Source organism: Hypanus sabinus, chromosome 5, assembly GCF_030144855.1.
Source record: "Hypanus sabinus isolate sHypSab1 chromosome 5, sHypSab1.hap1, whole genome shotgun sequence".
NCBI lineage: Eukaryota > Metazoa > Chordata > Chondrichthyes > Myliobatiformes > Dasyatidae > Hypanus > Hypanus sabinus.
In genome coordinates, this window is record NC_082710.1 from 1,528,001 (window position 1) to 1,540,211 (window position 12,211).

The window sequence follows — 12,211 nt, forward strand, 5'->3', positions numbered from 1 at the left end:
ATGCTGAGGATGTTCTACGAGGCTGTGGTGGCTAGTGCTATCATGTTTGCTGTTGTGTGCTGGGGCAGCAGGTTGTGGGTCGCAGACACCAACAGAATCAACAAGCTCATTTGTAAGGCCAGTGATGTTGCGGGGGTAGAACTGGACTCTCTGATGGTGGTGTCTGAAAAGAGGATGGTATCCAAGTTGCATGCCATCTTGGGCAATGACTCCCATCCACTCCCATTCACTCCATAACGATGTAGGTAAGGTGAGTGAGGGGACCCTGCTTAGAGAGTTCAGGGAGTTAGGAGTGAAGCTGAAAGGCAGGACCTCCAGGATGACAATCTCGGGATTGCTACCTGTGCCACGTGCGAGTGAGGCAAAGAATAGAATGATTATGCACATTAATACGAGGCTGAGAGCATGGTGCAGGAAGGAAGGGTTCAGGTTTTTGGATAATTGGTCTTTGTTCCAGGGACGTTGGGATCTGTTTCGAAGGGACAGTCTACATCTGAACTGGAGGGGTACTAACATTCTTGCAGGAATGTTTGCCAGTGCTGCTCGGGGGGGGGGGGGGGGGTTTAAACTAGATGTGCAGGGAGCAGGGATCCAGACTACAAGAGAAGATGATATGATGAGGGATGAGGGACAGGTGGGGAATACACGTTTCCCAAATATTAATTGTGTAAAGGAGAAAGGTGAGACAGAACATGTGTTGGAAAAGTTACATGTACAGAGAGTTGGTCAGAAGGAGCATGGGGTTAAATGTGTACAAGGTTTGGGTGATCTTGAGAAGGTCATCAAAATTCAAGGTGCAATTAGCCCGATGGAAGTTCAAGGAGCTGGGTTAGGTACAACAGACAGTGTTTTAAGCAAAGAGAGGAGGAATGGGCTAAGAATTCTATACTTGAATGCGCGTAGTGTCAGAAATAAGACAGATGAGCTTGAAGCTCAGATGAAAATGGGGAACTATGATATTGTTGGGATAACGGAGACATGGCTGCAAGGGGATCAGGCCTGGGAATTGAGTGTACCAGGGTATACGTGCTATCGTAGAGACAGAAATATGGGAAGAGGGGGTGGGGTGGCCCTGTTGGTGAGGAATGAGATTCAGTCCTTAGCAAGAGGTGACTTGGGAACAGGGGAAGTAGAGTCTGTGTGGATTGAGCTGAGGAATAGTAAGGGTAAAAAGACCCTAATGGGTGTTGTGTACAGGCCCCCAAACAGTAGCGTGGATATTGGGTACAAGTTGATTAGGGAGTTAACATTAGCATGTGCTAAAGGTAATGCAGTCGTTATGGGAGATTTCAACATGCAGGTGAACTGGGAGAATCAGGTAGGTGCTGGACTCCAGGATAGGGAGTTTGTGGAGTGTCTAAGGGATGTATTTTTGGAACAGCTTGTGCTTGAGCCAACCAGAAACGAGGCTATTTTGGACTTGGTGATGTGTAATGAACAGGAATAGATAAGTGATCTTGAAGTAAAGGAGCCATTAGGAAGTAGTGATCATAACATGATAAGTTTTTATCTACAATTTGAGAGGGATAAGGGCAGATCAGAGGTGTCAGTGTTGCAATTAAATAAAGGAGACTACGGAGCCATGAGGGAAGAGCTGGCCAAAGTTAAATGGGCGGATGCCCTGGCAGGAAAGACAGTGGATCAGCAGTGGCAGATATTCTTGGGGATAATACAAAAGATGCAAAAGCAGTTCATTCCAATGAGAAGGAAGGATTCAAAGAGGGGGAAGGGGCCACAGTGGTTGACAAAGGAAGTCAGAGATTGTATAGCATTAAAGAAAAAGAAGTATGACAGGGCTAAGATGAGTGGGAATACAGATGATTGGAAAAGTTTTAAGGAGCAGCAGATCTTAACTAAAAAAGCAATACGGAGAGAAAAAAATCAGGTATGAGCTCAGTCTAGCCAGGAATATAATAGGGGATAGCAAAAGCTTTTTTAGCTATGTGAAGAGAAAGAAGATAGTTAAGAATGAATTGGGAGAAATTGTTATGGGAAACAGGGAAATGGCAACAGAATTTAATGCGTACTTTAGATCTGTCTTCACCAGGGAGGACACAAGCAATCTCCCAGATGTATGGATGGGCCAGGGTCATAAGATATCAGAGGAATTGAAACAGATCGACATTAGGAAAGAAACTGTGATGAGTAGACTGGTAGGACTGAAGGCTAATAAATCCCCGGGTCCAGATGGTCTGTATCCGAGGGTTCTAAAAGAGGTGGCTCAGGAAATTGTGGATGCACTGGTAATCATTTTCCCATGTTCCTTAGATTCAGGATCAGTTCCTGAAGATTGGAGAGTGGCTAATGTTATCCCACTTTTCAAGAAGGGAGGGAAGGAGAAAACGGAGAACTATCGCCCTGTTAGCCTAACGTCAGTCGTGGGGAAGATGCTTGAGTCCATTATTAAGGACGAAATAGTGGCATATCTTGATGGCAGTAATAGGATTAGGCCGAGCCAGCATGGATTTACCAAGGGCAAATCATGCTTGACTAATCCGTTGGAGTTTTTTGGGGGTGTAACAAGGATGTTAGACGAGGGTAAGCCAGTGGATGTAGTGTACCTAGATTTTCAGAAGGCATTCGATAAGGTGCCACATAGGAGATTGGTGAGTAAAATCAGAGCTCATGGCATTGGGGGCAGGGTTTCAACATGGATAGAAAACTGGTTGGCAGATAAAAAGCAAAGGGTAGCAGTGAATGGGTGTTTCTCGGACTGGCTGGAGGTAACTAGTGGGGTACCACAAGGCTCTGTATTGGGACCACAGCTCTTTACGATTTATGTCAATGATTTAGATGAGGGCATTAAAAACTATATCAGCAAGTTTGCTGACGATACTAAACTGGGTGGCAGTGTGACATGCAAAGAGGATGTTAGGAGAATACAGGGAGACTTGGATAGGCTGGGTGAGTGGGCAGATACTTGGCAGATGTCATTCAATGTGAATAAATGTGAAGTTATCCACTTTGGAAGCAGGAACAAGAGGGCAGAGTATTGTCTGAACAGTGTAGAGTTAGGTAAGGGAGAAATGCAAAGAGACCTAGGAGTTCTAGTTCATCAGTCAAGGAAGGTGAATGAGCAAGTGCAACAGGCAGTGAAGAGGGCAAATGGAATGTTGGCCTTTATTACAAGGGGAATTGAGTACAAGAGCAAGGATGTCCTTTTGCATTTGCACAGGGCCCTGGTGAGACCACACCTGGAATATTGTGTACAGTTTTGGTCTCCAGGTTTAAGGAAGGACATTCTGGCAATTGAGCAAGTGCAGCGTAGATTCACTAGGTTGATTCCTGGGATGGCAGGGCTGTCTTATGCAGAGAGATTGGAGAGATTGGGCTTGTACACACTGGAATTGAGGAGATTGAGAGGGGATCTGATTGAAACATTTAAGATAATTAAAGGATTTGATAGGATTGAGGCAGGAAATATGTTCCAGATGTTGGGAGAGTCCAGTACCAGAGGGCATGGATTGAGAATAAGAGGTCAGTTATTTAAAACAGAGTTGAGGAAGAGCTTCTTCTCCCAGAGAGTTGTGGAGGTGTGGAATGCACTGCCTCGGAAGACGGTGGAGGCCAATTCTCTGGATGCTTTCAAGAAGGAACTAGATAGATATCTGATGGATAGGGGAATCAAGGGATATGGGGACAAGGCAGGGACTGGGTATTGATAGTGAATGATCAGCCATGATCTCAGAATGGCGGTGCAGACTCGAGGGGCCGAATGGTCTACTTCTGCACCTATTGTCTATTGTCTATAATGTACTGGTTAGGCACAGGAGTACGTTCAGCCAGAGACTCATTCCACCGAGACGTAACACTGAGTGTCATAGGAAGTCATTCCTACCTGTGGCCATCAAACTTTACAACTCCTCCCTCGGAGTGTCAGACACCCTGAGCCAATAGGCTGGTCCTGGACTTATTTCCACTTGGCATGATTAACTTATTATTTTTTAATTATTTATGGTTTTATATTGCTATACTTCTTCACTATTCTTGGTTGGTGCGGCTGTAACGAAACCCACTTTCCCTCGGGATCAATAAAGTATGTCTGTCTGTCTGTTAAAAGACACCCTGAAAAGGCTATTTATGGTATTACTCAGTTCCAGCAGATCAAAGAAGCATTTGAAAAGCATTGCACACTCAAGTCAAATGCCAAAAAAGCTACCTTGATAGCAGTCCCATTGCTTCTTATAACATTTAAAAAACGATAGCAAAGTTTGGAAAATCTCATTCCATTGGTGAAAGATTAATAATGCCTGCGGTATCAGAAGTGCTCATGGCTGTTCTCAAAATGGATAGCAGTATTTAAAAATCAATTCCTCTGAGTAATAACTCTGTAGCTCGTTGTATTGACGAAATGAGTGAAGACAACGCGTATCAACAAGAGCTACAGGAAACAGAAATTGGGATGCAACTGGATGAGTTGGCTGTGCGAGACAACCAGGAATTGCTAATGGCACATGTACGGTTTATCAAAAATGAAAAGTTTATGAAAAGATTCTCTTTTGTAAAAAGCTGAAACAAATATCAAGAGAGAATCCATTTACGGCAAGCTCAAAATATATTTGATAAAAATATTCTGATTAGGGACATGATTTCTTCTGCAATAGATGGAACACCACAGATGACAGGTCACCATGCTGGTTTAGTGGCATTTATGAAAACAGAAATTCCAAGCTTGATTGCAATCCACTGTGTAATTCATCATCAACATCAGCTTGTAGCTTTTTTCAAGCATGATCCTTTAATATCTGCTATCAGCATAATGAAAGCTCATCCATTAAATAGAGTATTTTGCCAGTTATGCCAAGATAACGATGAAAAATTTGAACGCTTGCTTCACACTAAAGTGCGTTGGCTGTCAAAAAGCTGCTGCTTAAAAAGTTTCTTTGATCTTCTTGATACTGTGGCTGAATTTTTGCTCAAAGTCGACAAGAGCTTGGGAAACAAGATTGAATTTCTATGTGGAGATGTGGCATACCTAGTCCATCTGTATGACAAAATTAACATTCTAAATATGAAACTTCAAGGTAAGAATTTCAATTAAATCCAGCTAAACAGTGCAGTGTCCACTCTTATCAGAAAATTGGAAATATACAAGCAAAACATTGGGAGAAGAATGTCCTCACACTTTGCCAGCAAGGAAGTATGGCATTCTCTTTCACTAATGGTGATTTGCAAGAATGCTGCTGATACCTGCAGTCACTGAAGAAGGATTTTCAGAATTAATTCAAGGATTTGAACAATCTGGAAATTCTGGATTGGGTAATTAACCCATTTCTTTGCAAGGTGGAAGAACAGGAAGAGAGCTTGCAATAAAAAATTATCAAAATTCAGAATAATGAAGTAAAAATGCTTTTCAAAAATGTTGTCTTTTTTGGTATATGGCTACACTGTGGTCAAGTTTTCTGGTCATTGGAAACGAGCCAAACTGCTGTTCATTGCATTTTCATCTTCCTACCTTGTTGAAAGAGGTTTCAGTGCAGTGAACCACATCCTCACAAAAACAGAAACCGCTTGGACACTGTTACGCATGGGCTCATAAGTCTTTTGCTGACTCAACTTGAACCACATATTTCAACTCTTGCTAAAACCCATCAAGCTCCAGGATCACACTGATATCAAAACTGCTATACAGCACACAGATACTGTGTAAGCTAGGTTTAAAGGCAAATAAAAATTTAAAGCAGAATCATTTTCTCATGTTAGCATATGGTATACATGTTTTTATATTATGGGGGTGCGGGAAAGTATATTGTGCCTAAGAGGGGTGTTGTCAAGTATAAAGGTGCTTTTGGGGGGCATTGGAAAGTATGTAAGAGCTTTAGGGGGACATTCAGCTAAAAAAGGTTGGGAAACACTGATCTAGGACATCAAGTCAATGTACAATCTTTTTAACAGCCCAACAGATACTACTACTCTTCCTCTAAAAGGCCTGATGTTAGTACTAACTCAGTATAAAGTTAACAACCAGGCCTTTCAGGGGAACTGGAGATCTCTGAGCAGTTGCATATGACCCAGCTTTGTTACTGGGTAACTATACTTGTATTTTACCACCTCATGCTTAGTACACAAATTATATCAGTTAGTATTTGTCCAAGGAACAAACCCTGAATCTTTGAGGAAATATGGAACAGTAGCTCAAGGTGATTGCTCCTTCAGCTCAATAGAAATGCTGGCACAGTATTAATCATTCTAACTCTATCCTGCCCAATGACAGTCATTGTGTTGGGAAATTTCTCACTTGATGAATTTGAAGCAGTGCCCTATATTATAAAATTCCCAAGCTCTGCACCCTCCCAGAACAGGCACACAGCAAGCCAACAACATGAGCAATGAACAAAACTTACGAAACATTTACCTTAATGAGATCATAGATGTTAGATGGGTCGCAAGTCGTGAGACTACTAAAAATCACAAGTATTTCACGACTGGTATGTCCTGGCATGTGCCTTTAGATTGAGAAGAGAAAATCAGGGTTATGTCATCTATATTAAACTATTGGAAATTTGAATGGCATTTCAATTTGGACAAATACACCTTGGAAGCACTGTGGAAGTTGCAGCAAAGGAAGGGTTAAGACAATGTCCAGACAAGCAGAGTTTACAGATAGTAAAAGAATTTTTTTTTTTACAGAAATTTCTTTTTCTGAAAGAGATTTCAGAGCCATTAGTAATGACCTTTCAAGAATCACTAGATTCTGGAAAACTGGAAAAATGCAAATGTCTCTCCACTCTTCAAGAAGGGAGAGAGAGGCAGAAGAAAGGAAATTATAGGCCAATTAGGCTGACCTCAATGGTTGGGAAGATGTTGGAGTCAATTGTTAAGGATGTGGTTTTGGGGTACTTGGAGGCACATGATAGAAATGTAGAAAACCTACAGCACAATACAGGCCCTTCAGCCCACAATGCTGTGCTGAATATGTACTTACTTTAGAAATTACCTAGGGTTACCAATAGCCCTCTATTTTTCTAAGCTCCATGTACCTATCCAGGAGTCTCTTAAAAGACCCTATCATAGCCGTTTCCACCAATGTTGCCGGCAGCCCATTCCACACACTCACCACTCTCTGTGTAAAAAACTTACTCCTTGCAATTCCCCTGTATCTACTTCCAAGCACCTTAAAACTCTGCCCGCTCGTGATAGCCATTTCAGCCCTGGGAAAAAAAACCTCTGACTATCCACATGATCAATGCCTCTCATCATCTTATACACCTCTATCCTATGGAGAAGGGGTCCCAGAACAGATCCGAGGCACACCATTGGTCACTGATGTCCATGCAGAATATGACACATCTACAACCACTCTTTGCCTTCTGTGAGCAAGCCAATTCTGGATCCACAAAACAAGGTCCCCTTGGATCCCATGCCTCCTTACTTTCTCAATAAGTCTTGCATGGGGTATCTTATTATATGCCTATATCTATATACAGCTACTGCTCTACAATCACATCCTCAAAAAAATCAATCAGGCTCGTAAGGCACGACCTGCCTTTCACAAAGCCATGCTGACTATTCCTAATCATATTATGCTTCTCCAAATGTTCATAAATACTGCCTCTCAGGATCTTTTCCATCAACTTACCAACCACTGAAGTAAGACTCATTGGTCTATAATTTCCTGGTCTATCTCTGCTACCTTTCTTGAATAAGGGAACAACATCTGCAACCTTCTAATCCTCCTGAACCTCTCCTGTCCCCACTGATGATGCAAAGATCATTGCCAAAGGCTCAGCAATCTCCACCCTCACCTCCCACAGTAGCCTGGAGTACATCTCATCTGGTTCCGGAGACTTATCCAACTTGATGCTTTCCAAAACCTCCAGCACATCGTATTTCTTAATGTCTAAATGCTCAAGCTTTTCAATCCACTGTAACTCATCCCTGTAATTGCCAAGATCCTTTTCTGTAGTGAATACTGAAGCAAAGTATTCATTAACTATCTCTGCTATATCCTCCGGTTCCATACACACTTTTCCACTATCACACTTGATTGGTCATGAAGATAGGTGGAGGAGCAGGTAGTTTTGAGGAAGTAGAAAGGCTACAGAACGACTTAGACAGATTAGGGGAATGGGCAAAAAGTGGCAGAAGGAATACAGTATCAGGCAGTGCATGATCATGTACTTCGGTAGAGGAAATAAAAGGGTTGGCTATTTTCTAAATGGAGAGAAAATTCAAAAATCTGAGTTGCAAAGGGCCTTAGGGGTCCTTGTGCAGGATTCCCTAAAGGCTATTTTGCAAGTTGAGTCTGTGGTGAGGAAGGCAAATGCAACATTAGCATTCATTTCAAGAGGACTAGAATATGAAAGCAAGGATGTAATGTTGAAACTTTATAAAGCACAGGTGAGGCCTCACTTGTAGAATTGAGAGCAGGTTAGGGCCCTTCATCTTAGAAAGGATGTGCTGAAACTAGAGAGGGTTCAAAGGGTTTCACGAAAATGATTCCGGGATGGAACAGCTTGGCATATAAACAGCATCTGGTGGCTCTGGGCCTGTATTCACTAGAATTCAGAAGAATAAGAGGGGACCTAATTGAAACCTATTGAATATTGAAAAGCCTTGGTAGAATGGATGTGGAGAGGATATTTCCTATGATAGGAGAGCGTCGGACTAGATGCAGAGTCTCAAAATAGAGGGTCGTCATTTTAGAATGGTGATGAAGAGGAATTTCTTTAGCCAGAGTGGTGTATTTGTGGAATTCATTGCCATGGGCAGCTGTGGAGGCCAAGTCTTTACATATATTTAAGGCAGAGGTTGAAAGATTCTTGATTAGTCAGGGCATGAAGGGATAAAAAGAGAAGGCAGGAGATTGGAAAACGGATCAGCCATGGTGAAATGGCAGAGAAGACTCGATGGTCTGAATGGCTTCTATTTCTTATGGTCTTATGGTTTTATAGTGTGTAGTCAGCCCAGGCAAGTGAGACCTTTAAAGGAAGAACATAGCTTCCCTTTGCACAGCAGGGGCCTGGTGCTATTTGGCACATGGAGATAAGATTGTAATTGAAGGATGCAAGGTACACACCAACTAAGGGACAATCATTTTACTAACTTCAAAGTATCATCAGTTGTTAATTTCTATTGATTGTTAACACCTGTTAATGTTTTAACTGTCACTCATTCTTTGGAGGACTCTTCTGTTTTCGTGGATGTCTGTAAAGAAAAAGAATTTCAAGAATCTCAAGATGTATATTCTATACATTTCTCTGATACTGAACTGAACTATTGAACTATTGTGTTTGGTGATTGATCTTGCAAGTAAGGAATTCAAATATACAGGGTTATCAACTGGTCAATATATGGAACTGTGAGACAATTTTGTACAAAAGTGGCATTTCTCCATTCAGAATTCAGTGTGGTGACAGGGACTGTACTGTTCTCCTGAACAGGTCAAATAAAATGTGGTTGAGGAATCAGTCTTGAGTTTTCATTCTAGATAATCAGGGATGACAACACTTCAGGAAAGAGTAACATATAGAGTCATAGAACACTACAGCACAGCTAAGGCCCTTCAGCCCATCTAGTTCATGTTGAACATATAGAAACAAAATGAGAAGCCGTGAAGGGATATGTTCTAAGGGCACTTACTTCAGGGTATCCATAGCTAGAGAGAGAGAATTATAAAGAGATGGCTCCCCACTGCATGACACACCAACAGTTTTAATTAATGCTTCTTTATGTTTCTTTGGATTTCCTAATGCAAAAACAATGAGAAACAAACCACAATTTCAAAACTACAGTATATCTAAATGCCAGGGAGAAGGAAAGAAAACAAAATCACTCTTGGTTCTTCCTCCTGATGTCCTACGACTGATCTGCAGCTATAAGTTAAATTGATTAACAGGATTTTACCATGGGGGTGTGATGTTGGATGTGATTGCTCGAATACCCCACAACAGGTAGCTTAACAGCACTTATTCACAAAACAAGGAAACTCACTTAAGAAGGACAGAGGGTTGTGGGTTTTGTATGGACTAGTGAGGCCTTAAATAAAGGAAGAGAGCAGATTGGGGAAAAAATAGGTAAAAATATTTTAATGGTAAAACTTGTCACTCCCAAAGAGATTAAGTGCTCAAGCTTATCCAGTTGATTGCATACTAATTGATTATGGGCATTAGTGGATCCAAGTCAGTGTATGAGGAGTGTCTGATGTGTTGATATTGGAGAGGGTCCAAAGGAGGTTCATGAGAATGATCCCAGGTATGAAAGAGTAATCATATGAGGAACATTTGATAGCTCTGGGTCTGTACTCGCTGGAGTTTGGAACAAAGGGTGGGGGGAGATCTCATTGAAACCTATCAAATATTGAAAGGCCTAAATAGAGTGGATGTGCAGAGGATGTCTCCTATGGCGGGGGAGTCTAGCATCAAAGGGCACAGCCTCAGAAAAGAGGGACATCCATTTAGAACAAAGAGATGGAGGATTTTGTTTATAGACACTCACAGTGAGCTATACAGTTACAACCAGTTCTGGATGACTGAAGTGTTTGTATAGACACTGCATAGTGAATTGTTTAGTTACGACCACTTCTGGGATGACTGCAGTGTTTTACAGACATTCACAGTGAGTTGTACCGTTAAGAGTTAGTTTAAGCTACATCTCCCACCAGTAATATTTAAAAGATACACTCAGTGGCCATTGTATTAGTTTCAGCTGTACACCTGCCTATTAATGTAAATATATAATCAATCATATGACAGCAGCTTATACATAAAAGCATGCAGGAATGGTCAAGAGGTTCAGTCGTTGTTAACACCAAACATCAGAATGGGAAAGACATATGATCTAAGTGACTTTAACCATGGAATGACTGTTGGTGTTAAGAGATACCTAATAAAGAGGTCACTGGGTATATATTTCAAATATTATTCACAGTGGATCGGAACAGAGAGATTTTTCGGAGCAGGAGAGACAGACCAGTTCCAGCTCATCACATCCCACAGTCGGTTTATTAATTGTCAGCTCTTTGCAACTGAATGTTCTGCCACGCAGACGATCAGCACACCTGTATGTTATTTGTAATTGACGTTAATATTAAATGTGCTTCATTACCTGCAAGTTCAGTAATCTTTTCAGCCCTTTTGTTCTTTGTAGAAATGATACCAATCTGAATACAAAAAAAAAATCCTGCTTTAATGGTTAATAATTTGCTGCAATGAAAAATAATGCTTTGGGACTAATCCACAATTCGACCCCCCCCCCCCCCAATATCAGTGCCATAATTGAGAAACAACTTCAGTGGTTGTTGGAGAAGATCCTGAAAGGCAGGAATTATGAGCATTTGGAGAGACATAATCTGATTAGGGATAGCCAGCATGGATTTATCAAGGGTAAGTTGTGCCTTATGAGCCTGATTGAATTCTTTGAGGAAGCAACATAACACATTGATGAAGGTAGAGCAGTAGATGTAGTGTATATGGATTTCAGCAAGGCATTTGATAAGATTCCCCATGCAAGGCTCATTCAGAAAGTAAGGAGGCACGGGATCCAAGAAGACTTTGCTTTGTGGATCCAGAATTAGCTTGCCCACAGAAGGCAAAGGGTGGTTGTAAATGGTTCATATTCTGTATGGAGGACGGTGACCAGTGCTGTTCCAAAGGGATCTGTTCTGGGACCCCTCCTCTTTGTGATTTTTATAAATAACCTGGATGAAGAAGTAGAAGGATGGGATAGTAAGTTTGCTGATGACACAGAGGTTGGGGGTGTTGTGGGTAGGCTGGAGGGTTATCAGAGGTTACAGCGGGACATCGACGGGATGCAGAACTGGGTTGAGAAGTGGTAGATGGAGTTCAACCCAGATAAGTGTGAAATGTTTCATTTTGGTAGGTCAAATTTGAAAACTGAATATAGTATTAATGGCAAGACTCTTGGCAGTGTGGAGGATCAGAGAGATCTTGGGCTCCGTGTCCAAACAGCATTCAAAGCTACTGCACAGGTTGACAATGTTGTTAAGAAGGCGTATAGAGTGTGGGGCTTCGTCATCTGTGGGATTGAGTTCAAGAGCCGTGAGGTAATGCTATAGCTATATAAGACCTTAGTTTGACCCCACTTGGAGTACTGTGTTCAGATCTGGTCACCTCACTATAGGTGACCCACAGATACCTGTTCTTAGCTGACCCAGAAATACCTGTTTTGACATGATCAACAAATACTTGCTCTTACCTGACTAATGGGATTATGGTCAAAGTATTCTTCTACAAAGTATTCCAGCAGCTGC

At 41.7% G+C, this 12,211-nt stretch overlaps 1 protein-coding gene across 4 annotated transcripts in view; it reads right to left on the minus strand.

The window, feature by feature from the left end:
• The window catches only part of gtf2h2 (general transcription factor IIH, polypeptide 2), a 57,390-nt gene that overhangs the window by 33,694 nt on the left and 11,485 nt on the right, over nucleotides 1-12,211 (minus strand). For all 4 annotated transcript variants that reach the window (XM_059969292.1, XM_059969290.1, XM_059969289.1 and 1 more), the window contains 4 exons: nucleotides 12,157-12,207; nucleotides 11,047-11,101; nucleotides 9,583-9,688; nucleotides 6,356-6,446 (listed from right to left, as the gene is read on the minus strand). In XM_059969292.1, the coding sequence (XP_059825275.1) occupies nucleotides 6,356-6,446; nucleotides 9,583-9,688; nucleotides 11,047-11,101; nucleotides 12,157-12,207 (303 nt within the window). The remainder of the gene's footprint in view (nucleotides 1-6,355; nucleotides 6,447-9,582; nucleotides 9,689-11,046; nucleotides 11,102-12,156; nucleotides 12,208-12,211) is intronic.